General features: G+C 38.8%; 1 protein-coding gene across 4 annotated transcripts in view; it reads left to right on the top strand.

Annotated features, from left to right (window-relative positions):
- The window catches only part of ATAD2B (ATPase family AAA domain containing 2B), a 195650-nt gene that overhangs the window by 70075 nt on the left and 97842 nt on the right, over positions 1-27733 (top strand). For all 4 annotated transcript variants that reach the window (XM_074394602.1, XM_074394596.1, XM_074394609.1 and 1 more), the window contains one exon: positions 26080-26239. In XM_074394602.1, the coding sequence (XP_074250703.1) occupies positions 26080-26239 (160 nt within the window). The remainder of the gene's footprint in view (positions 1-26079; positions 26240-27733) is intronic.

Raw genomic sequence — 27733 nt, 5'->3', positions numbered from 1 at the left:
CTTTTGTTTAATGTATTCCTAAATACTTTACTGTTCATTTAATGTGAATGGAGTTTTAAGAGAAAATTTATTTCCTTATTGCTTACTGCTAGTATATAAAAATACAACAGTTTATAGACTTTGTATTCACAACCTTGCTAAATTCATTTGTTCTATTAGTTTTTTTGTGGTTTCCTTAGGGTTTTATACATATATCTTATTTGCAAATAAAGATACTTTTACTTCTTGCTTTCCAATCTATGTATTTTACTTCTTTTTATTCTTTGGCTAGACTTCACAGTTAAGTAGTAATGGTGATAAAGGAAATCATTGCCTTGTTTCTTCAGTGGCTATAAAACATTTAGACTTTGACTGTTGACTGTGATTTTAACTAAGTTTTTCATAGGTGCCCTTTATTACCTTGAGGGATTTCCACTACATTCCTAGTTTGCTGTGAGGGTTTATTTTACTGGGATAGAGTACTGAACTTTGTAACATATTTTTTTCTTGCCTCTTTTGAATTGATCATATGGCTTTTCTCCTGTGTTCTATTAAGGCAGAACATTATTCCGATAGAATTTCAGATTTTTTTTTTTTTTTTTTGGAGATGGAGTCTTGTTCTTTCACCCATGCTGGAGTGCAATGTTGCACTCTTGGCTCACTGCAACCTCCACCTCCTGGGTTCAAGTGATTCTCCTGCTTTAGCCTCCTGAGTAGCTGGGATTATAGGCGCCTGCCACCACGCCAGCTGATTTTTGTATTTTTAGTAGAGACAGGGTTTCACCATGTTGGTCAGGCTTGTCTTGAACTCCTGACCTTAGATGATCCACCTGCCTTGGCCTACCAAAGTGCTGGGATTACAGGTGTGAGCCCTGTGTGCACCTTGAATTTTAGATATTGAAATAAATTTGCATTCTTAGAATGAACCCTATTTTCTCATAATATTTTGTCTTTAAAAAAATTGTTGAATTCAACTTTCTAATATAAAAGTATTTTAACACCTGCTTTATGAAATTTTCATCTGTAATTACTCTTTAAATTTCTGCATCTGGTTTTGGAATCAGGTGATTTTGATGTATATTAGATGAGAGATACACTGGGTGTGATGGCTTATGCCTGTAATCCCACCACTAGGGAGGCTGAGGCAGCAGGATCTCTTGAGTCTAGGAGTGCAAGAGCAGCCTAGGCAACATAGTGAGACCCTGTCCCATTAAAAAAAAAAAAAAAAAAATAGATGAGATGGCATTCTCTCTTTCCCTGTTTTCTAAGGGTGTTTGTGTAAGTTTGGTGTTATTCATTTCTATAGATATATAAATTTATATATATATGTATTTTTAATTTTATTTCATTGCACTTTAGGTTCTGGGGTACATGTGCAGACCATGCAGGATTGTTGCATAGATACATACATGGCATTGTGGTTTGCTGCCTCCATCCCCCTGTCACCTGTATCTGGCATTTCTCCCCATGTTATCTCTCCCTACCCTCCTTGTCCCTCCCCTATTCCCCCGCAACAGACCCCAGTGTGTGATGCTCCCCTCCCTGTGTCCATGTGTTCTCATTGTTCAACGCCTGCCTATGAGTGAGAACATGCGGCGTTTGATTTTCTCTTCTTGTGTCAGTTTGCTGAGAATGATTGTTTCCAGATTCATCCATGTACCTACAAAGCATGCGAACTCATCATTTTTTATGGCTGCATAGTATTCTATGGTATATATGTGCTACATTTTCCTTGTCCAGTCTATCATCGATGGACATTTGGGTTGGTTCCATTTCTTCGCTATTGTAAACAGTGTCACAATGAACATACATGTGCATATGTCTTTATAATAGAATGATTTATGATCCTTTGGATATATACCCAGTAATGGGATTGCTGGGTCAAATGGAATTTCTATTTCTAGGTCCTTGAGGAATCGCCACACTGTCTTCCACAGTGGTTGAACTAATTTACACTCCCACCAATAGTGTAAAAGTGTTGCTATTTCTCCACATCCTCTCCAGCATCTGTTATCTCCAGATTTTTTAATGATCACCGTTCTAACTGGCGTGAAATGGTATCTCAATGTGGTTTTGATTTGCATTTATCTAATGACTAGTGATGATGAGCATTTTTTCATATGTTTTTTGGCCTCATATATGTCTTCTTTTGAAAAGTGTCTATTAATGTCCTTTGCCCACTTTTGAATCGGTTTTTTTTTTCTTGTAAATCTGTTTTAGTTCTTTGTAGATTCTGGATATTAGCCCTTTGTCAGATGGGTAGATTGCAAACATTTTTTCTCATTCTGTTAGTTGCCTGTTCACTCTAATGATAGTTTCTTTTGTTGTACAGAAGCTCTGGAGTTTAATTAGATCCCATTTGTCTATTCTGGCTTTTGTTGCCAATGTTTTTGGTGTTTTAGTCATGAAGTCCTTGACTATGCCTATGTCCTGAATGTTTTTACCTAGGTTTTCTTCTAGGGTTTTTGTGGTATTAGGTCTTATGTTTAAATCTTTAATCCATTTGGAGTTAGTTTTAGTGTAAGGTGTCAGGAAGGGGTCTAGTTTCTGCTTTCTGCACATGGCTAACCAGCTTTCCCAGCACCATTTATTAAACAGAGAATCCTTCCCCCATTGCTTGTTTTTGTCAGGTTTGTCAAAGATCAGATGGTTGTAGATGTGTAGCATTGCCTCCGAGGCCTCTGTTCTGTTCCATTGGTCTATATCTCTGTTTTGGTACCAGTACCTTGCAGCTTTGATTACTATAGCCTTGTAGTATAGTTTGAAGTCAGGTAGTGTGATGCCTCCAGCTTTGTTCTTTTTGCTTAGGATTGTCTTGGCTATGCAGGCTCTCTTTTGGTTCCATATGAAGTTTAAGGTGGTTTTTTCCAGTTCTGTGAAGAGGGTCATAGGTAGCTTGATGGGGATAGTGTTGAAACTATAAATTACTTTGGGCAGTATAGCTGTTTTAACAATATTGATTCTTCCTAACCATGAGCATGGATTACTTTTCCATCTCTTTGCATCCTCTCTTACTTCCTTGAGCGGTGGTTTATAGTTCTCCTTGAAGAGATCCTTTACATCGTTTGTTAGGTGTATTTCTAGGTAGTTTATTCTCTTTGTAGCAATTGTGAATGGCAGTTTATTCTTCATTTGGCTCTCTTTAAGTATGTTATTGGTATATAGGAATGCTTGTGATTTCTGCACATTGATTTTGTATCCTGAGACTTTGCTGAAGTTGCTTATCAATTTAAGGAGATTTTGGGCTGAGACAATGGGATCTTCTAAATATACAATCATGTCCTCTGCAAATAGAGACAATTTGACTTCCTCCTTTCCTAATTGAATACCCTTTATTTCTTTTTCTTGCCTGATGGCTCTGGTTAGAATTTCAAATACTATATTGAAAAAGAGTGGTGAGACAGGGCATCCTTGTCTAGTGCCAGATTTCATAGGGAATGCTTCCAGTTTTTGCCCATTCAGTATGATATTGGCTGTGGGTTTGTTTTAAATGGCTTTTATTATTTTGTGATACATTCCATTGACACCTAGTTTCTTGAGAGTTTTTAGCATAAAAGTCTGTTGAATTTTGTCAAAGGTCTTCTCTGCATCTTTTGAGATAATCATGTGGTTTTTGTCTCTGGTTCTTTTTATGTGGTGGATTACGCTTATAGACTTGAGTATGTTGAACCAGCCTTGCATCCCTGGGATGAAGCTTACTTGATCGTGATGGATAAGCTTTTTGATGTACTGTGGCAATCGGTTTGCCAGTATTTTATTGAAGATTTTTGCATCTATGTTCATCATGGATATTGGCCTGAAGTTTTCTTTATTTGTTGAGTCTCTGCCAGGTTTTGGTATCAGGATGATGTTGGTCTCATAAAATGATTTGGGAAGAAATTCCTCTTTTTGTATTGTTTGGAATAGTTTCAGAAGGAGTGGTACCAGCTCCTCTTTGTACGTCTGGTAGAATTCAGCTGTGAACCCATCTGGACCTGGGATTTTTTTGGTTGGTAGGCTATTAATTGCTGCCTCAACTTCAGCCCTTGTTATTGGTCTATTCAGCGTTTCAACTTCTCCCTGGTTTAGGCTTGGGAGAGTGCAAGTGTCCAGGAATTTATCCATTTTGTCCAGGTTTAGTGGTTTTACTGGTTTATTTGTATAGAGGTGTTTGTAGTAAACTCTGACGGTAGTTTGTATTTCTGTGGAATCGATGGTGATATCCCCTTTATTGTATTTTATTGCATCTATTTGATTCTTCTCTCATTTCTTTTTTATTAGTCTGGCTAGTGGTCTGTCTATTTTGATCTTTGAAAAAACCAGCTCCTGGATTTACTGATTTTTGAAGGGTTTTTTGTATCTCTATCTCCTTCAGTTCTGCTTTGATCTTAGTTATTTCTTGTCTTATGCTAGCTTTTGAGCTTTTTTGATCTTGCTCCTCTGGCTCTTTCAATTTTGATGATAGGGTGTCGATTTTAGATCTTTCCTTGTTTCTCATGTGGGCATTTATTGCTGTAAATTTCCCTCTAGACACTACTTAAAATGTGTCCTAGAGATTCTGGTATGTTGGATCTTTGTTCTTGTTGGTTTCGAAGGACATCTTTATTTCTGCTTTCATTTCATTGTTTATCTAGTCAACATTGAAGAGCCAGTTGTTCAGTTTCCATGAAGTTGTGCGGTTCTGTGTTAGTTTCTTAATCATCATTTCTAATTTGATTCCACTGTGGTCTGAGAGACTGTTAGGATTTCTTTTGCTTTTTCTGAGGAGTGATTTACTACCAATTATGTGGTCAGTTTTAGGTGCGATGAGGTGCTGAGAAGAATGTATATTCTGTGGATTTGGGGTGGAGAGTTCTGTAGATGTCTATTAGGTTTGCCTGGTCCAGATCTGAGTTTAAGTCCTGGATATCCTTGTTCATTTTCTGTCTCGTTGATCTGTCTAATATTGACAGTGGAGTGTTAAAGTCTCCCACTATTATTGTGTGGGAGTCTAAGTCTCTTTGTAGGTCGTTAAGAACTTGCTTTATGTATCTGGGTGCTCCTGTATTGGTACATATATATTGAGTATCGTTAGCTCATCTTGTTACGTTAATTCTCTTACTATTATGTAATGCCCTTCTTTGTCTCTTTTGATCTTTGTTGGTTTAAAGTCTGTTTTATCAGAGACTAGGATTGCAACTGTTGCTTTATTTTGCTCTCCATTTTCTTCGTAAATCTTCCTCCACCCTTTTATTTTGAGCCTATGTGTCCTTGCATGTGAGATGGATTTCCTGGATACAGCAGACTGATGGGTTTTGACTTTTTATCCAGTTTGCCAGACTGTGTCTTTTGATTGGGGCATTTAGCCTATTTACATTTAAGGTTAATATTGTTATGTGTGAATTTGATCCTGCCATTTTGATGATAGCTGGTTGTTTTGCATCATTGTGTCGATGGTCTTTACCATTTGGTACGTTTTTGGAGTGTCTGGTAGTGGTTGTTCCTTTCTATGTTTAGTGCTTCTTTCAGGAGCTCTTGTAAGGCAGGCCTGGTGGTGACAAAATATCTCTCCTCAGTTGCTTGTTTGTAAAGGATTTTATTTCTCCTTCACTTATGAAGCTTAGTTCGGCTGGATATGAAATTCTAGGTTGAAAGTTCTTTTCTTTAAGGATGTTGAATATTGGCCCCCACTCTCTTCTGCCTTGTAGCATTTCTGCCAAGAGATCCTCTGTGAGTCAGATGGGCTTCCCTTTGTGGGTAACCTGACCTTTATCTCCAGTTGCCCTTAGCATTTTTTTCTTCATTTCAACCCTGGTGAATCTGACAATTATGCACCTTGGGGTTGTTCTTCCTGAGGAATATCTTTGTGGTGTTCACTGTATTTCTTGGACTTGAATATTGGCCTGCTTTGCTAGGTTGGGGAAGTTCTCCTGGATAATATCCTGAAGAGTGTTTTCCAACTTGGATTCATTCTCTCTGTCACATTCAGGTACACCTATCAAATATAGATTAGGTCTTTTCACATAAGTGTATATTTCTTGGAGGCTTCGTTTGTTTCTTTTAACTCTTTTTTCTCTAATCGTGCCTTCTTGTTTTATTTCATTGAGTTGGTCTTCAGTCTCTGATATCCTTTCTTCTGCTTGGTTGATTTGGCTATTGAAACTTGTGTATGCTTCGCGAAGTTCTCGTGTTGTGTTTTTAGCTTCATCAAGTCACATATTCTTCTCTAAGCTGTTTATTCTCAGCATTTCGTCAGTCCTTTTTTCAAGGTTCTTAGTTTGTTTGCATTGGGTTAGAACATGTTCTTTTAGCTCAGAGAAGTTTGTTATTACCCACCTTCTGATGTCCGTTTCTGTCAGTTCATCAGACTCATTGTCCATCCAGCTTTGTTCCTATGCTGGTGAGGAGTTGTGTTCCCTTGGAGGAGAAGAGTCGTTCTGGTTTTTGGTGTTTTCATCCTTTTTGTGCTGGTTTCTTCCCATCTTTGTGGATTTATCTACCTGTGGTCTTTGTAGTTGGTCACTTTCAGTTGGGGACTCTGATTGCATGTCCTTTTTGTTGATGTTGCAATTACTTCTTTCTGTTTTTTAGTTTTCCTTCTACCAGTCAGGCCCCTCTGCTGTGGGACTGCTGGAGGTCCACTCCAGACCCTGCTTGCCTGGGGATCACCTGCGGCAGCTGCAGAACAGTAAGGGTTGCTGCCAGTTTCTTCTTCTGTTATCTTCGTCCCAGAAGGATACCTGCCAGATGTCAGCCTGAGCTCTCCTTTATGATGTGTCTCTTTGGATATATGTGGGTTGGGGAGCTGCTTGAGGAGATAGTCTGTCCCTTATAGGAGCTCAAGTGCTGAGCTGGGAGCTCCATTGTTGTGTTTAGAGCTGCTGGGCAGGTATGTTAAGTCTGCTGCGGTGGAACTCATAACCACCTTTTTCCCCAGGTGCTCTGTCCTGGGAAGTTGGGTCTTTATTTATAAGTTCCTGACATGCTGCTGCATGTTTTCAGAGATGCCCTGACCAGCAAGGAGGTAGCCTAGTCACAGTCTGCCTGCAGAGGCGTTGCTGAGCTCTCATGGGCTCTGCCCATCTGCTGTGTGAACTTCCTTGCGGTTTTGTTCACAGAGGTATAGTTAGAACTGTCTCTGTAATGGCAGACTGCCTCAATATTGGTGGATTGCCTCTGTAATGGCGTACTGCCGTACTGCCTTGCTAATGGCGGACTGCCTCAGTATTGATGGACTGACTTGGTAATGGCAATGCCATTCCCCCCACAGAGCTGGACTGTTCTGGGTCCAGCTCCTCTTGCTGGGAAACTCCCAATCCAGAGCATTTCAGATTGCTGGTCTTTGTGGGGCTGGGACTCGCCGAGCCAGATCACCAGACTCCCTGTTTCAGCCCCCCTTTTTTCAGTTGAATGGGCGGCTCTGTCTCCCAGGCATTCGGCTGTCCAGATTTGTGTGAGTTTTTATGCAGAGACCAGCTGCACCAGCTGAAATAGTGGTGCTGGAAACTCGTGTCGCCTTTCAGCCTGGGAATCTCCTGGTCTGTGGGCTGTAATAACTCTTTTGGAAATGTGATCACCTACCTTTGTGTTGTTCTTGCTGGGAACTGCACCCCAGAATTGTTCCTATTTTGCCATCTTGGATCCCCCTCCAGTGTTATTCATTTCTTAAGTGTGTGAGAGAATTCACCAGTGAAAATATCTGGGGCTTGAGTTTTTTTTCTCTGTTTTTTTTTTGAGATGGAGTTTCACTCTGTAGCCCAGGCTGGAGTGCAGTGGTGTGATCTTAGCTCATCACAGCCTACTCCTCTCACGTTCAAGTGATTCTCCTGCCTCAGCCTCCCAAATAGCTGGGATTATAGGCATGCACCACCACACCCAGCTAATTTTGTGTTTTTATTAGAGACCAGCTTTCTCCATGTTGATCAGGCTGGTCTTGAACTCCCAACCTCAGGTGATCAATCCGCCTCAGCCTCCCAAAGTGCTGGGATTACAGGTGTGAGCCACCACTCCCAGCAGTTTTCTTTATGGAAAGATTTTTAATTACAAGTTAAATTTCTTCAGTTGATACAGGGCTGTTCAAGTTTTCTATTTATTCTTAGGTCAGTTTTGGTAGTTTGGTAGTTCATCTTTTAAAGGAATTAGTTCATTTCACCTGTCATGAAATTTACATACTTTTTTTCCTACTATCCTGGTATCTCTTTAATTGCTAAATATTCCTTTGGTAATATTCATTTTTTCATTCCTGATGGTGATAACTTATGTTTCCTCCGTTTTTAAAAATTGTTTACTGTGGCTAGAAGATTATCAATTTTATTGGTCCTTTCTCCGCCAAAGAGAAAGCTTCTGTTTTCATAGATTTTTCACTATTATTTTTGTTTCCAATTTTATACTACCTTTTTTCTTATCTTTAAAAAAATTAATAGACTGAGGGGGATTTATAGGCAGAGTATAAACGATTTTTAGGGCAGTGAAAATAGTCTATATTATACTGTAAGAGTGGATCCCTGTCATTATATGTGTGTCCAAACTCTTAGAATGTGTATCACCAAGCATGAACCCTAATGTAAACTGTGGACTTTGTAGATTGTAATGGATCATTGTAGGTTCATCAATTGCAATAAATGCATCACTGTCTTTGGCATGGGTATGCATTTGAAGGTGCAGGCCAGGGACATATGAAAAGTCTCTGTATCTCCTTCTCAATTTGGCTGTTAACTTAAAACTGCTCTAACAAATGGTCTTAAAAATAGAGTATTCATGGCTGGGCACAGTGTTTCACACCTTTAGTCCCAGCACTTTGGGAGACCAAGGATGGTGGATCACTTGAGTTCAGCAGTTTGAGACCAGCCTGAACAATGTGGCAAAACCCCATCTCTACTAAAAGTACAAAAATTGGCCAGGCATGGTGGCTCATGCCTATAAAGCACAGCACATTGGGAGGCCGAGGCAGGCAGATCACGAGGTCAAGAAATTGAAACCATACTAGCCAACATGGTGAAACCCTGTCTCTACTAAAAATAGAAAAATTAGCCGGCATGGTGACGTACACCTATAGTCCCAGCTACACGGGAGACCGAGGCAGGAGAATCGCTTGAAAAAGGAGGGGGAGGTAGCAGTGAGCCAAGATCGCCCCACTGCACTCCAACCTCGTGACAGAGCAAGACTCCATCTCAAAAAAAAAAAAAAGTACAGCAGTTAGTTGCGTATGGTGTGCCTGTGGTCCCAGCTATCTGGAGGGCTGAGGTAAGAGGATCACGAGCCTGGGGAGGTTCAAGGCTGCAGTGAGCCATGATCGTGCCACTGCGCTACAGCCTAGGCAGCAAGTGAGACCCTGTCTCGGAAAACAAACAAACAAAAACCTTATAAACTAGGTAGCTTATAAATAGCAGAACATTATTTGTCGTATTCTGGAGGCTGGAATATGCCCAGGATCAGGGTGCCAGCAGATTTGTTGTCTGGTGAAGACCTGCTTTCTGGTTCTGGTGACTTCTCTTGTGTCCTTAAATGGTAGAAAAGACCAGCTAGCTTTTTTGGGTCTCTTGTATGAAGGTAGGAATTCTCTTTATGAGAGTTTTGCCCTCATGTCCTAATTACCTCCCAAAGGTGCCACCTCTTAACACCTTATCTCTTAACTCTTAATACCTGTTAACAACATTACATTGTTGATTAGGTTTCGGTGTATCAATTTTAGGGGAATAGAAACATTCAATTCATAGCAGGCAGTTTTAGGATTTTGACAAATGTGTAATAACGGGTATCTGCTCTTAAAATATCACACAGAATATTTTCACTGCCCTCAAATCCTCTGTGCTCTATCTATTCATTCATCCCTCCTTCTCTTCCGCCCTGCAGAGCCTCTCTTCCCTCAAAAATCTCTGATCATTTTACTATCTCCATAATTTTGCCTTTTTCAGAATGGCATATAGTTGGAATCAAACAGTATGTAGTTTTTTCAGATTGGCTTCTTTTATATAGCAATATGTATTTCAGGTCTTCCAAGTCTTTTTTGTTTGTTTGAATTTAATGCTTTCTTTTTTTTTTTTTTCAGATTAAAGTGGAAGCTTAGAAATGGAAACTTTTCTTTTTTTCTAATATAGGCATTGAAACCTGTAAATTTACCTCTAAGCAATGCTTTAGCTACATCTCACAGTTTTTGATATGTGTATTTACTGTCATTTGATTCAGAATAATTTCCAATTCCTCTTGTCATTTTTTCTTTGACACAGTAATTGTTTAGATGTGTATTTATTAAGTGGCTTTGAGAGAAGAGAATTAAAAAAGAAAAATAAAAAAAGATGTGTATTTAATTTACAAATAGCTGTGTTATTTTCCTGATTATTTTGATTGTTATTTACTTCTAATTTAGTTTTATTGTGGTCTAGAGACAATAACTCTTTATTTTTATTTTATTTTTATTCATTTATTTAATTTTTTATGTGAAAAGGAAGGAATAGAGACAAAAGCCCCCTTCCCCCCCACTTTTTTTGATGGAGTCTTACTCTGTTGCCCAGGCTGGAGTACAGTGGCACGATCTTGGCTTACTGCAACCGCCATCTCCTGGGTTCAAGTAATTCTCCTGCCTCAGCCTCCCGAGTAGCTGGGATTACAGGTGCGAACCACCATGCCCAGCTAATTTTTGTATTTTAGTGGAGACAGGTTTTCGCTATGTTGGCCAGGATGGTCTCTATCTCTTGACGCCATGATCTGCCCGCCTCGGCCTTCCAAAGTGCTGGGATTATAGGCGTGAGACACTGTGCCTGGCCTGAGACAATAACTCTTTTTTATTTATTTTTATTTTTTTTTATTTTTATTTTTTTGAGACGGAGTTTCGCTCTTGTTACCCAGGCTGGAGTGCAATGGCACGATCTCGGCTCACTGCAACCTCCGCCTCCTGGGTTCAGGCAATTCTCCTGCCTCAGCCTCCTGAGTAGCTGGGATTACAGGCACGCACCACCATGCCCAGCTAATTTTTTGTATTTTTAGTAGAGACGGGGTTTCACCATGTTGACCAGGATGATCTCGATCTCTTGACCTTGTGATCCACCCGCCTCGGCCTCCCAAAGTGCTGGGATTACAAGCTTGAGCCACTGCGCCCGGCCGACAATAACTCTTAAAGTGATTTTTAAATTTATTGCACTCTCCTTTATATCCTAGTGTATTCTGTGAATTTGTATTCTGCTATTTATGGCATAGTGTTCTATAAATATAACAGAAGACAGCATAAATAGTGTTATGTAGACTCTTTGGTGGTTTGGGTTTTTTTTTTTTTTTTTGAGATAGAGTCTTACTCTGTTGCCTAGGCTGGAGTGCAGTGGCTCTATCTGGCTCACTGCAACCTCCACCTCCCAGGTTCAAGTGATTCTCCTGCCTTAGCCTCCTGAGTAGCTGGGATTATAGGCATGCACCACTATGCCCAGCTAATTTTTCTATTTTTGTAGAGATGAGGTTTCACCATGTTGACCAGGCTGGTCTCAAACTCCCTACTTCAAGTGATCCGCCTGCCTCGACCTTCCAAAGTGCTGGGATTACAGGCATGAGCCACTGTGCCTGGCCTCTTTTGTGTTCTTACAAATGTTTTGGTCTAATTCTATTGATTGCAGAGACAAATATGTTAAAATGTCTCTTTAATTCTGCCAGTTTTTGTCTCACATGTTTTGAAATATTATATTAGCTGCATACACATTTATTGTGTCTTTATGTTGATGTTCTTTCTTATATTATGAAATGTTTATGTTTATCTCTCATAATACACTTAGTTTTGAAGCCTATTTTTATCAGATAATAATTCACTTATTTTAGACTTCATGTTGTTTATGTGGGATATTTTTTGCCATTAACTTGCTTTCAACCTGTGTCTTTAGAGTGTTTTGTTTATAGATTATATGTAGTTGGGATCTTCTTTTCTTTTTCTTTCTTTCTTTTTTTTTTTTGAGACAGAGTCTTGCTTTGTTGCCCAGGCTGGAGTGCAGTGGCATGATCTCAGCTCACTGCAACCTCCGCCTCCCGGGTTCAAGCAGTTCTCCTGCCTCAGCCTCCTGAGTAGCTGAGATTACAGGCACGGGCCACCATGCCCGGCTAATTTTTGTACATTTAGTAGAGACGCAGTTTCACCATCTTGGCCAGGCTGGTCTTGAACTCTTGACCTTGTGATCCACCACCTTGGCCTCCCAAAGTGCTGGGATTACAGGTGAAAGCCACTGTGACTGACCGGGTCTTATTTTTTTAATTCCACTGTCTCTTAATTTTAATTTGAATGTTTAGTCAATTAATGTTTAATGTAATTATTGATGTATTTGAATTGGGGATCGTTTAATTTCCATTTCTGTTTGTGTCTGCTGTTTTCTTTTTTTGTTTCTTTTTTGCCTTTTTAAAAAACTGAAAAGTTTTTTTTAGAGTCTCTCAGTTTTGCTATTGATCTTTAAAAAGAGCTTTATTGAGGTATAATTGACATAAAATATATACCATATATATGTACACAGTATTGATGCTGATAAAGAGTAAAACTTGGTAGGTTTTAACATTGTATATACTTTGTGATAACTACAGTGAAGACAATGAATATACTATTTCCTTCAAAATGGACGCATACATTTAGTGTGATTGTTGATATGATTAGGTTTAAATTTATCATCTAGATGATTATTTTCTGTTAGCCTATCTGTTTCTTGTTTCCCTTTTCCTATTGTTCCACCTCCTTTTGAATTAGTCGAATATTTTTTATGATTCTAATTTGTTTCCATTACTGGCTTCTTAGCCATTACTGTTTATTATTTTCACAGTAACTTTAGGGTTTATGGTATATGTCTTTAACTTGTAACTTACTATCAGTTGATGATAGACCATTTCACATATAATATGGGAACCTTAAAATAGTATACTTGCATTTTTCTTTTCCTGAGGTTTGTGTTATTGTCATACATTTTTAATTTTTTATTTTTTGAGACGGAGTCTCACTGTGTCACCTACGCTGGAGTGCAGTGGCACAGTCTTGGCTCACTGCAGCCTCCGCCTCCCGGGTTCAAGCGATTCATATGCCTCAGCCTTCTGAGTAGCTGGGATTACAAGGGTACACCACCATGCTCGGTAATTTTTGTATTTTTAGTAGATACAGGGTCTCAAATTCCTGACCTCAAGTGATTCACCTGCCTTGGCCTACCAAAATGCTGGGATTATAGGCGTGAGCCATTGTGCTCTACCTCATACATTTTATTTTTAAAACTTTAAAAACTTTTGAAGAAATGTAAATAAAAATATCTTAAATATTTATTATGCTTAAAATTTCATATTAAGTATTACTTAAATACGTATACTTTTTCTGGTGCTCTGAATTCTTTTGTAGGTGTTCATATTTCCGTTTGATATTAGTTTCTTTATGCATACATTTCTTACAGTGTGGCCCTGCAAGTGACAAGTTCTTTTGGCTTTTCCATATCTGAAAACATACTTCTTTTCTTTTTGAGATGAACTCTCACTTTGTCACCCAGGCTGGAGTACAGTAGCACAATCTCATCTCACTGCAACCTCTGCTTCCAGGGTTCGAGCAATTCTCCTGCCTCAGCCTCCCAAGTAGCTGGGACTACAGGTGCACACCACACACCTGGCTGATTTTTGTATTTTTTAAGTAGAGACCAGGTTTCCTCATATTGGCCAGGCTGGTCTTGAACTCCTGACCTCATAATCTGCCTGCCTCAGCTTCCCAAAGTGCTGGGATTACAGGCGCGAGCCACTGTGCCCGGTCAAAAACACATTTTTTTTTCAAAAACAGTTTTTTTCTTCTTTAGACACGGTCTCACTCCCTTCACCGAGGCTGTAGTGCAGTGGTATGATCATGGCTCACTGCAGCCTTGACTGATCCTCTCACCTTAGTCTCCTGAATAGCTGGGGCTATAGGCGTATGCTACTGTACAGCTAACTTTTTATATTTTTAGTAGTGATAAGGTTTCACCATGTTGCCCAGGCTAGTCTCAAACTCCTGGACTGAAGCAATCTGCCTACCTCAGCCTCCTACATCCAGCCAAAACAGCTTTATTGAGGTATATTTATAAGTACTAAAATTCACTTATTTCAAGTGTATAACTTGGTAATTTTTAGAGTACCTCAACAAAATGGTACAACTATTGGTAGAAATCAATTTTAGAAAATCTTTCTACCCCTAATAAGTCCAGCATCAGGTTGGGTGCAATGGCCCATACTTGTAATTCCAGTGCTTTGAGAGACCAAGGCAGGCAGATTGCTTGAGCCCAGGAATTTGAGACCAGCCTGGGCAACATAGTGAAACCCAGTCTTTACAAAAACTGCAAAAATTAGCTGGGTGTGGTGGTGCATGCCTTTGGTCTCAGCTACGGGGGAGGCTGAGGTGGGAGGATTGCTTGAATCTAGGAGGTCAAGGCTGTAGTGTGCTGTGATTGTGCCTCTGCACTCTAGCCTGGGTGAGAGAGTGAGACCCTGTCTCAAAAAAAAAAAAAAAAAAAAAAAAAAATCCAACATGCCCATTTACAGTAAATTCCTTTTCCTGCCCCCAGCCAACCACTAATCTAATCTCTGTATAGACTGGCCTTTTCTAGACATTTTGTATTATTAAAATTATATACTATGTGGTTTCTTGTGTCTGGCTTTTTTGCTGGGTATAATAGTTTTAAGGAACATCCATGATATAATATGGGTCAGTATTTTGTTCTTTTTTTATTGATGAACAGTATTCTTTTTTTTTTTTTTTTTTTTTTTTTTAGACGGAGTTTTGCTCTTGTTACCCAGGCTGGAGTGCAATGGCGCGATCTCGGCTCACCGCAACCTCTGCCTCCTGGGTTCAGGCAATTCTCCTGCCTCAGCCTCCCGAGTAGCGGGGATTACAGGCACGTGCCACCATGCCCAGCTAATTTTTTGTATTTTGAGTAGAGACGGGGTTTCACCATGTTGACCAGGATGGTCTCCATCTCTTGACCTCGTGATCCACCCGCCTTGGCCTCCCAAAGTGCTGGGATTACAGGCTTGAGCCACTGCGCCCGGCCTGATGAACAGTATTCTTATTGTATGGTTATTCAACACACTGGACAGACATTTAGGTTGTTTCCAGTTTGGGCTATTATGAATAATGCTACTGTGAACATTCAATGCAAGTGTTTGTGTAGAACATATATTTTTATCGTTCTTGGGGAGGAGATCAAGGAGTGAAATTACTAGGCAGGATGGTACTTTTATGTTTAACTTTTTGAGAGCTTAGCCTTTGTTTTTGAAGCATATTGTCTTTGGGTATAGAATTTGAAGTTTATACTTGTCTCTTTTTCTTTACATAAAGATGTTGGCCTTCTCATTTGTATTGCTTCAGTAATGAATTTTGCTTTTATTTCTATTTTTTGTTTCTTTGTATGTAATGTATCTTTTATCCTTTGGCTATATTTAAGTTTTTTTCCCCCCTTCTTCCTTGGTTTTGTGCAATGATGTACATTAGAGGAGTTTTCTTTCTTTTTCCCATTGTTGGATTGAGCTTCTTGGGTGTGTTTTTCATTAAACTTGTGAAGTTTTTGGGCATTATTTCTTCATTATTTTTTCTATCCTCCCCACCTCCTGTCTCCTTTCCTTTTGGGCTTCTAATTACATATATGTTAAGTTTCTTGATGTCGTCTCATAGCTTGCTGAAATTTTGTTAGTTTTCCTTTAAATTATCTTTCTGTGTTTCATTTTGATTAGTTTATGTTGCTGTGTCTTTTAGTTCACTAATCTTTTCTTTTGAAATGTCTAATCTATTACTAATCCCTTTCATTATATGTTTGCTTATTTTTTTTTCATCTATATATAGAACTTTTCAATATCTGGAATATAGTTATAATCCCTACTTTAATGTCATTGTCTGCCAATTCTAATATTGTAGTTCTGGGTTAGTTTTAGCTTATTTATTTTTCTTATGGATTGTGTTTTCCTGTTTCACTGCATGCTGGCAGTTTTTATTGGATACCAGATATAAATTTTACCTTCCTGAGTGCTAGCTATGTTACTGTACATAGATAGTCTTGAAGTGGTTTTGTTGTGTTTTTGTTTTTTTTCCTTTTAAGACACAGTTAATCTACTTGAAAACAGTTTAATTCTTTGGAATCTTGCTTTTAAGCTTGTCGGCTGGGTGCAGTGGCTCACACTTCTAATCCCAGCACTTTGGGAGGCCGAGGTGGGTGGATTACCTGAAGTCAGGAGTTTGAGACCAGCCTGGCTAACATGATGAAACCCTATCTCTACTAAAAATAGAAAAATTAGCTGGGTGTGGTAGCATATACCTGTAATCCCAGCTAGTCGGGAGGCAGAGGCAGAATAATCACTTGAACCCAGAGGCAGAAGTTACAGTGAGATGAGATGGCACCACTGCCCTCCAGCCTGGGTGACAGTGAGACTCTGTCTCAAAACAAAAAAAAAACAAAAGAAAGGTTTTACATGTGGATCTTGAGTAGTCCTCAGTCTAGGACTAATTATTCCCTGCTACTGATGCAGTATCCTTTTGTGTATTCATGGGCAATGACCCATGAATCATGAGGTTTACTAGTTCAGCCGGTGGGAACTGGCAGTATTCCTGGCTCTCTGTGAGTGTAGAGTACTGTTATTTCTAGTTCTTCTGGGTGTTTTTTCCCCCAAGACTTGGGTAGTTTCATCACATACATTCACTGTTTGATATTTAATTGAAGAGTTGAGGAGTTTTGTGCATATTTCCTGAGTTTTCTTTCTGTGGAACAGTCTCCTCTGTGGTACTCTTTCCTATAAACTCTAGTCATCTTGGTTTCCCTGGAATCTCAATTCGGAATATTCCACTTAGTAAGTTAGCTGGCCCCTGCCAGGATTCCATTTCTGTGCATCACAGCCTATAATTGGAGAGCCATTAATTATAGTGTTGTTCCAACATTTTGTAATACTTAGATTTTCTCTTCCTGTTTTTAATATTTTGCTTTTAACAGTTTAGCCATGACATTCCTCTGTGTGGCTTTCTTTGTGTTTATTCTGGTTGATGCTTACCACTTTTTATCTACAAATTTATCTTTTTTCAGTCTTTTTCTGTTTTCACCTTGGATAATTTTTATTTGTCTATCTTAACTCAATCTTCATAGGACTTAACATTTGTTTTTCATTGTTTCTGTTTTTCCAATGTCATTTTCATGCATTTAAGCATGTTTTATTTTATTTAATTGAGCTTAGTTACAATAGTTGCTTTAAAAGTCTCTTGTGTCAGCTTCAACATCTGGTTTATCTCATAGATGCACTTGGTTTTCTTTTGTCTTGAGAATATGTTCTTTTTTGTTGTTGTTGTTTTTAATTTGTTGAGTAATTTGATTATGTCCTCGATATTATTATTGTTAGTTTTTGGAGACTCTGGATTCTGTTATTTTTATTTTGTGAGCCATATTTCCTTTTTCTTAGGAGATAGTTTTCTGAGTTAGGCTTAAAATGCGTTCAGTTTCTTGACTGGCAGTTTTGATCTGCTTTCAGACCTTTTGTCTTTAGCTGGATCCTTTGAATCTGCTCCCTGCTTTGTTTTTCAGGATCGGCTAGAGATCTGGGTAGACTGAGTTTGGGGTGTCCTTACTAGCTCTTTCCCCTGTGTGATCCCCTTATTCTCTAATATTAATAACTTCCAACCTTCTCTTTTCTAGACTCTCATGCTGAAAAGTTAATAAGGTACCCCCCAACCCCCGCTGCACATTCTCTCTCCCCCTCACTGCAGTTAGTCCCAGACTAAAAGCTAGAGAGAAGGAAACTTACTTTTTCTTCTCCAAGTGACCGTGAATACCCACCATGTTTTTGTTCTCTGAGTGACCATGACCTCCCACTAGAACCCATCTATCTCTGTTTGCTCACCAGAAACCTCAGGTATATGTTAATGTATTATAATACATAGGCTTTGTAGTTGTTTTCTGAGGGGTATTGTGATTGGGTCTTCATCATAACCTGCAGGTAGAACTCTTGGATATACAGTATGCAGGTTTAAATTTCTAGAGTAATCACTAGTAAAATAGAAACATAACATATAACTCCTAAACTGTTAGTGGGGGAAAATAGAATAATTTTTAAAAGTCAATCCAAAAGTAATCAAGAAGAAAGGTGGGGGAAATCATAACCAGTGGGAAAAATAGCACAAAATATGATTATAGAGTTAAACCCAAATATATCAATAATGACCTGAAATATAAGTGGAGTAAATGTTCTTGTTAAAAGACAAAGATTGTCAGATAGGCAAAAAACAAAATGTAATGATGTTTTGTTTATAAGCGAGACATCTGCATATAAGGATACAGAAAGTTTCAAAGTAAAATAGTAGAAAAAAAAGTAAAAAAACAAATATTGATATTAGCATTATTCACACTAGCCAAAAAGTAGAAATAACTCAAATGTCCACCAACTGATGAATAGGTAAATGAAATGTGATATATCCATACAATGAAGTGTTATTCAGCCTTAAAAAGGAATGAAATTCTGGACAGATGTGGTGGTTCATGCCTGCAGTCCCAGCAATTTGAGAGGCCAAGGTAGGAGAATTGCTTGAGCCTAGGAGTTTGAGATCAGCCTAGGCAACATAGTGAGAAACTGTTTCTACAAATAATAAAAAAATTAGCTGTGGTCCCATTTACTCAGGAGGCTGAGATGGGAGGATTGCTTGAGCCCAGGAGGTCAAGGCAGTAGTGTGTTGTAATGACACTACTGTACTCCAGCTTGAGCAACGGAGTGAGACCCCATCTCCCTTCCCCAGCAAAAAGAAAAAAAGGAATGGAATTCTGACACATGCCACACCATGGGTGAATCTTTTTTTTTTTTTTTTTCGTGATAGAGTCTCACTCTGTGGTTCAGGCTGGAGTACAGTGGCATGATCTTGGCTCACTGCAACATTCGCCTCCCAGGTTCAAGCGATCCTCCTGCCTCAGCCTCTCGAGTAGCTGAGACTACAGATGCAAGCCACCATGCCCAGCTAATTTTTGTATTTTTAGTAGAGATGGGGTTTCACCCTGTTAGCCAGGATGGTCTTGATCTCCTGACCTTGTGATCAGCCCACCGTGGCCTCCCAAAGTGCTGGGATTACAGGCATGAGCCACCTCACCCAGCTGGTTGAATCTTGAAGACATGCTATGTGAAATAAGCCAGACACAAAAGGTCACATGTTGTATGATTCTGTTTATATGAAATGTCCAAAATAGTTAAATTCATTAAATGGTATAAAATTATATCACATAAATACTAACAAAGCTGGCGTTGCTACATTCATTTTAGACAAAATAGACCATAAGTCAGAAACCATTACATTGCATATCAAAAGTAAATCTTAAAATGATAAAAGGTTCAATTTACTAGAAGATATAACAGTTAGGCTGGCCCTGGTGGCTTATGCCTGTAATCCCAGCACTCTGGGAGGCTGAGGGTAGGAGGATTATTTGAGCCCAGAAGTTTAAGAGCAGCATGGGCAACATACTGAGAACCCATCTCTACCAAAAGGAAAAAAAAATAGCCATGCCTGGTAGTGCATGCCTGTAGTCCTAGCTACTCAGGAGGCTGAAGTAGGAGGATTGCTTGAGCCTGGGTGGTCAAGGCTGCAGTGAGCCATGATTGTGCCATTGCACTCAGTCAGGGTGACAGAGTGAGACCCTGTCTTAAAAGTAACAATTTAAAATCTATAATTTCTTAATAACCATATTTCAAACTATGTAAAACAAAAATGGACAGAACTGCAAGATAGAAGAGTCAAACTGATAATCATTGTGGGAGATACCATGTACTTCTCTTAGTAATTGATAGATCAAGCCGAGCAAAAAAAATTATTTCATGCTCTGTAGATTAATTTGAACCACCACATTTCAGGAGTCTGATCTAATGGGCATACTTTTCTAAGACAATTATAGAATGAACATTCTTTTCAAACATATACCACATTTATGAAAACTGATCATGTATTATTCCCTAAAGTACATTTTAACTAATTTTCTAAAGTTTGGTAATATAGAAAATTAAAAAAAAAAAAAAAAAGATAAGCAGAGAATTTTGTTTGTAATTATTTTAAGTTTATAGCTCTAAAGTCTAAATGACCTGTGTTGTAAAGACAAAAATCATAGCCAACAATATGTGAACTGAAAACAAAGATATAGTAGAAATTAAGAAGACCAAAAACTGGTTCTTTTAAAAAAGCTAATAAAATTGGTTCTTTGAAAAAACTGGCAAACCTCTGGCATGCTTGGTCATGATAAAAAGACACGAATAAGCAATATTAGGAATGCAAAATGTAATGTTTTGGTTTTTGTAGACATCAAAGATTAAGAGGTTAAAGGCCTAAGCTTAAGGGGTGAAAGAGATCTTTTAGAATAAACATAGGGGAAATTCTTTATGACTTGTATGTCAATTTTTTTCTTATGTCATGTTTATAGCAGCTTTTTGGTAATACCCCAGAACTGAAAACAATCCAGGTGGCCATCAACATGTGACTAGGTAAACAAATTGTAGTATATCTATATAATGGAATATTACTTAGCAATTAAAAAGAATAAACTATTATTAAACAGTAACATGGGTAAATCTCAGAATAATTATGCCAAATGCAAGAATCCAGGAATTAAAAAGAGTACTTACTGTATAATTCCATGTGTATATAATTTTAAGTAATGCAAAGTAATCTGTCGTGACAGAATACAGATCAATGGTTCCCTAGGGTTAGGGTAAAGGAGGCCAAGGAGGATCAGTGTGGATGGAGAACTAAGGAGTATGAGGAAGAACATAATGGATATGTTAACTTATTTTAGTTGTATTCATAGTATACGGGGTATACATACTTCAAAACTTATCAAAATATATAATTTAAATATGTACAGGGTTTTGTATGTCAGTTGTACCTTCATGAAACTTGGTATGAGAAAATTCATTGGAACCCAGTCTCACTTGTGAACATGCATATAAAAATCCTAAACAGATTGGTAGAGCTTTACATCAGAAAGATAAAAAAAGGATAATATATTATGACTATATTGATTTTATTTCAAACACACAAGGATTATTTAATATGAGAGAAGTCAGTTAATGTTACTTTAGCACATTTTTATATTAGAGAAAAATCAAGACAGTCACCTCAATAGATGTGGAAGAAATGTTTGATAAAATGCAATATTTAGTCATAATAAGGTCTTCATCTTGGAGAACAAGGAATATAAAGTATTTCCTTAAAGGTAGCTACAGAAAAACTTACAACAAATGGACTTAATGTTCAAACATGAAAACTTTGCTTATAATATGGAGAATATGACAAGCGTGTTTATTTTGCGATGAACACTTCTGACCAATACTGTTCTATAGATCACAGTGAGTGTAGTCTGGCAAGACAAAGCTATACAAGATACACATTTTAAAGAGGAAAAAACAATACTCTTATTTGTATTTAGGGATTACAATTATGTATGTAGGATTTGCAAGCAATCTGTAGATAGATGCTAGGAAGTTTAGACGTTTAGACTAATCAATATAAACATAATTTTTAATTTTTGTTGCTAGTAATTGTGTAAAAATGAAAAGTTACTATTTGCAGTCTCATTAGAAAAACGTTACTATGAGTAAATCTATGAAGTCTCATGTTATATTTATGCAGAGAATATTAAAACTTGATTGACAAACATTAAAGAAAGATTAAATAAATGGAAAGAAATATTTTTCAATTGTCTTTTCTTCTACAAGGTGGGAGCACTTGCTCTACTAGTTATTAAGGCCTCTTAGGGTTATATTGGCAGAAGACTAGACAAATAGAGGAATGGAACAGAGCCCAGAGCCATAAATAAATGCACACACTTATGGATGCCTAGTTTATGGTAAAAGAGGCAGTGCAGATGCTGTTAGGAAAAGATGACCTTTTTTATAGATAATGCTGGGAAAATTGGACATCTTTTTAGTGGGAAAAAACCCTAGATTCCCGTACACACCATACAAAACAATTTCATTGGATTTTAGATCTATATTTGAAAGATAAAACAACGATTTTAGAAAATAATGTAGGAGAGAGAATTTGGGATAGGCAAGTAGGCCTTGAATATCATGTCAAGTAGTTTGGACTTTTAATTTTTGACATCACAGGAGTTGTTAAAGGATTGTAATCCAAGAGTTGGCCATTCAGATTTTTTTTTCAAGACAACTTTTGGTATATTTTAAGTTAGATTGTAATTCTGTTTCTGCCCATGTCTGAGTCTTTATCATCTGAAGACTTTTCAGTTACAAGACATTTAAAAATGCAGATAAATTCCAGCAAACATTTGAAATGCCAATCTGTAATTGGAAGATACTAAGGGAAAATTGGAGGTTAAATATGAACTTATATTTGAGGCTACTTATACTCCCCAACCCCTTTATATCTTTAATGAGAAACCTAGGTCACTAATTTTCAGTTACTTAATTTGAAAAGAAGAATCACACATCCTTCCTTCACACATACACTTGGTATCTAGCATTTTGGTTCTACTTATAGATTTTGGAAACACAACTAGAGCAGTGTGTTTGGGAAGGAGAATGTTTTCTTTAACATGTTGAACATATTGGAGAAGTTATTTCAGGCAGGTGTTAGCAATAAGAGTAAAGGAATAGAAATGAGAGCAGTTGGAAAACACTAGAAAGAACATTGTTACTAGAACTATGGTTTTGTTATAATTAGACATGAAACGCTTATATTCAGAAATGTTTAAGTCATCATACTTTTAAAAAACTACTCTAAAATATGCAGAAAATAATTTTGAGTTGAACATAAAGTGGTAGCCATTCTAAAGAAATTGTCCAAAGGTATAACAATAATGCAAATCTAATGTAACAGAAACTAAACGTTATATGCATTTCCAGACATTTAAAACCTCCCAGATTGCTATCTATTAAAAACAAACTATTGTATTTTTTCTTTAAAAAAAAAAAAAGAAAAACAGTTTTACTGAGATACAGTTCAGTGATAGCAGTGGTGGCCCATCTGGAGTGGCCACCACCATCACACCTACTACAGTGGGGAGGTGTGGCTCGGGCTGTACATTCCACAGAGCTGGTGAAAGCGGGGCACAAGTGGGAATTCCACTCCTTTTGAGTTGGTGGGATGAGGGCTTCCTGGATGCAGCTGCAAGCTGCCCAAATCACGGCTGTGGACCTGGGCCTTCCTGTACTCTTGTGGTGGGCCTGGGAGCAGGCAGGAGTCCTGCCTTCCTGGGCGTAGCTGCAGCTGCCCAAGTCATGGCCATTTAACCTGGCATCTTTGCACTCTGAGGGGCCTGGGAAGGCCTCCCCTGTCCCTACAGGCTTGGAGGTGTTTGTTCCACTGCCTGGCCTCTCCCCACTCCTGGCCTCTGCATCGATCTTGGAGCAAGGGTGGGGCCAAGCCAGGGCACTGTTGCAGCCTGGCTGGTTCTGTGCATGCTCAGGGTTAGTGCTTCATGCTAGCTCCCTGCTGCCTCAGCCCCCTCCAGACTTTGGGTGCCGATGAGCCTGCGAAGGGAACCGAGGGGGTGGCTGAGGGAAGCTTGGTGCTGATCTGCAGGTGCCCCTTGGCACAAACTGCTTGGACACCATGAATGGCAGCAGGAGGCAGACAGGCTCCTGGGCAGGAGGAGGCAGGCCCCTAATGCTTAGGGCTGGGCTGCCAATCCCACAGCCTGGAGTGGGAACTTGTGATGCCCTTTCTGGGCCTGCCCAAAACCACCCATTGACCAGTTGGGGTGCACTTACTTCCCTCTGAGTCCCATAAAAGCCCTGGCTCAGCCAAAGCTGAGGGGACATCAGGAGGACCAACTGCAGAGAGGAGCTACCCGCTCCAGGGCCATCTCTCTGCTGAGAGCTGTAGATGTCAGGATGACCAGCTGCAGAGAGAAGCTACCCACTCCAGAGCCTCCTCTCTGCTGAGAGCTGAACACTCAACATGACGACCTGCCTGTAAAGAGGAGCTACCCAATCCAGGGTCTCCTCTGAGCTATTCTGTCACTCAGTAAAGCTCCTCTTTGCCTTGCTCACCCTCCACTTGTCCGCATACCTTGTTCTTCCTGAATGCAGGATAAGAACTCAGGACCTGTCAAATGGTGGGGCTGAAAGAGCTGTAATACAAACAGGGCTGAAGCACACCTCTTGTTTGGCATGTTGTGGGTGAAGAGGAGAGAAAAACTATGGCCCTTCAGGGAACCCAGACCTGGGAGCTCCCTGAGCCAGGGCTGTGACTCCCTCTTTGGGTCCCTATGGTTCCTAGAGTCTCCAAGCTTCCAGGCACCATTGTGTTCCTCACTGGTAGCCATGGAAGCTGATTGCAGTGTACCTGGACCAGCCACAACCTCACAGAGAGCCATCACCTGTGCCAACCCTGGAGCTGCTTGTCCCACTGCAGCAACCAGCATGCCTGACTGTACGCAGTGGCTGCACCTCAGGCTCACTCAAACACCCCTTGCTGCTCCATGCCTGGCTTGCCCTTGGCAGGCATGGGATCTAGGTTGGTAGTGTGAGTAAGCGCAGTCTGCCAGGCTGGGTGGGCGGAACAAACCCAGCAGGTCTAAGCAAAACTGGGGCAGAGGTGCCACCAGCCACAGAGGTTTCCAGCCAGAAGATCGACTCCCACAAAGATCCCATAATAACAGCTGTACAGGTTGAGTTTTGCTTTTGTCACCAAGTCTGGAGTGCAGTGGTGCAATCTCAGCTCACTGCAACCTCTGCTGCCTCCGTGTTCAAGTAATTCTCCTGCCTCAGCCTCCCGAGTAGCTGGGACTGCAGGTACCCACCACCATGCCTAGCTAATTTTTGTATTTTTTAGTAGAGATGGGGTTTTACCATGTTGGCCAGGTTGGTCTTGAACTCCCGACCTCAGGCAATCTGCCTGCCTTGGCCTTCCGATGTGCTGGGATTACAGGTGTGAGCCACTGCGCCTGGCCCAGTTTACTCATTTTAACTGCTTAGTTCAGTGACTTTCAGTATATTTACAGTTATGTAACCAGCACTACAGTCAATTTTAGAACATTTTCATGACCCCAGAAACCTCATATAAACCCTTTAACCATCACTCCCAACATTCTCCTTATCCTCCCAAGCTCTAGGCAACTTCTAATATACTTTGTTTTTCTATAGATTTGCCTATTTGGGATATCTTGTATGAATGGAATTATACAATATGTAGCCTTTTGTGTCTGACTTCTTTAGCATAGTGTTTTCAAGATTCATCCATGTTGTTGTAGCTATCGGTACTTCATTTATTTTTATTGAGGAATACTTCCATTGTATGGATATACCACATTTATTCTGTTCACTTATCAGTTGATGGACATTTGGATTTCTTCCACTTTTTTGGTTATGAAAAATGCTGCTGTGAACATTTGTGTGTTAAGTTTTTTTTGTGGATATTGCTGGATCATTTGGCAACTCTTACGTTTAACAGAGGAACCACAATACTCTTTTTCCAAAGAGGAACATCAATTTATGTTCCTACCAATTAGTCAGTGTATGAGTGTTCCAACTTCTCTACGTCCTCATCAAAAGCTGTTAATTATCTTTCTGTCTGATTATAGTCATTCTGGTGGTTTTGAAGTGGCATCTCATTTGGTTTAATTTATGTATGCTTGATGACTATTGATGTGGTTTTGTATATCGTCTTTGGAAAAATGTCTATACAAATTTTTTGCCTATTTTTAAAAAATATTTTTTGTTTTTAGAGGTTTGGTCTTGCCATGTTCCCCAGGCTGATCTCAAACTCTTGGGCTCAAGCAATCTGCCCACCTTGGCCTCCCAAAGTGCTGGGATTACAGGCGTGTGCCACTGTGCCTGGCCCTTTTGCCTACTTTAAAATTTTGTTATTTGTCTTTGTATTGTTTAGTTGTTCAGTTGTAATTGTTCATTATATATATTATGAAATATATGATCTACAAATATTCTTAGGTTATAGTTTTACTTTCTTAATATTATCTTTTGAAGCAGAAAAGTTTTTAATTTTGATAAAGTCCATTTGTTTTGGTTGCCAAGGTTTAGGTGTCTTTGAATGCCAACGTTCTGAATGCTTTTGAAAATAATTTTTGTAAATCACTTGATCCTGCATTAAAATGTAATCATGCTATAGTTATTTTATTAGCATTAAAAACTTATAAAAGTTATTGTAAGCAGCAGTGTTTACAGTTTTCTTTTTTAAAATTGTGTCTGAAAATTATTTTACAGCTCTATAGTATCAACCCTCCTTGCTCTTATGGATGGATTAGATAATAGGGGTGAAATTGTTGTTATTGGTGCTACAAACAGACTTGACTCTATAGATCCTGCACTCAGGAGACCTGGTCGTTTTGACAGAGAATTCCTGTTCAACCTGCCTGATCAAAAGGTAAGAGTTTTTGTTTTCAGTATGTTAATTTCTATAAGGCGTATGTTCTGAGGGTGATAGTGTATGAATTTTCATTGTTCATATTTTGTGCTTATAGGATATCTTAGTTAATACTTTAAAAATCTTATGTAATTATGGAACAGTTTTTTTTCTATTAACAATTATAAGAAAGTTTATGATTTTTAGACAGTAAGAGGAAAGCTCTTGCTTAGGTCACTGTAGATGCTTACTTGCGCTTTAGTTCTCTGGATTGTAGTAATTGTTCTGTATGACAGGTTATGTCTCTAGTTAGCCATAGTAATTTTATTCTCATAAAATAATGTTTTTATAGAGTATTAGTGGGTTTATGAATAAGGACCCAGTGCCCAAATTTTCACAGAAATTGCTGTATTTAATTAAAAGCAACAAACGTTATTCATTATGGTATAAAGTGTTTCTAAAGAATGTATTAACACAGGGCAATGATTTACATAATCATTGATTATGTAAATGTTTTTTATTATGATATACAAAGTTCTTTTTTCCTAATTCAGCTTGAAATTTTTAATATTATCTTGGTTTGATTAGTATCATCTGACTGGCTTTTCATTAGAAATTCATATTTGAGAGGAAGAGATATATGCAGAGGAGATACTGTATGTGAATATGTATTTGTTGTATGGCTTTGTTCTTAGACCTCTGTGAAATGCCTGGGTTTAACATACCTAGATGTGAAAATCTTAGTGATTAGGACTGTATGGAAGACAATAGAGAAACAAAGGCAATGGCTTCCCTGTGCAGAGCAGTTCATACTTCAGATTGACATCAGTCTCCACAATCACCACTAGTTGACTCAGATTTGGATTGACAATCCAATTTACAGGCTTTAAATTGGCACCAATTTTACCTAGTTTTGTCAGGACAGGAAACAGAACATGTACAGCATTATTTTCATTGCCAAAGTGCAGCCTTCAGGAATGTATCATTGCATATTGGTGTGTTTATTTGTAGGAGATAGGGCTGAAGTAGGTACAGTCTGCTTTAGCATGGGGAAGCATCAGCTTTTATTTTTTGGGACGTATAACAACAGTCCAAGCACAGCTTTCATGCTCTTCAGTACATGGGGAAACGTGCTTAGTTCTGAGACACAGAACAGGAAAGCCATTTCCTTGATTTCCCAGTTGTCTTCTGTACCGTCTTAGTTAAGTAGGCCTCAGGAGTCTATATGCCAGTCACAGCCTCACAGTCTGGGTTCATTTCACACAAATCAAAGGTTTAACAGTAATCAAGGTCTAGAACAGTACTGTCTAATAGCATTTTCTGTGATGATGGAAATGTTCTTTATTGGCATTATTTTTTGAGCAGTGTGCAGTGTGGTAGCGACCAGCCACATGTGGCTGTTGAGCACTTAAAATGTGGCTAGTGTGACTAAAGAACTGCATTTTAAATTTTGTTTAGTCTGAATTAATTTAAAATTTAAATAAAATAGCATTGTGTGGCTCACGGCTTACTATA

The sequence above is a fragment of the Saimiri boliviensis genome, chromosome 1 (genome assembly GCF_048565385.1).
Source record: "Saimiri boliviensis isolate mSaiBol1 chromosome 1, mSaiBol1.pri, whole genome shotgun sequence".
In the NCBI taxonomy this organism is placed as follows: domain Eukaryota; kingdom Metazoa; phylum Chordata; class Mammalia; order Primates; family Cebidae; genus Saimiri; species Saimiri boliviensis.
This window is presented reverse-complemented; position numbering and strand designations above follow the sequence as displayed.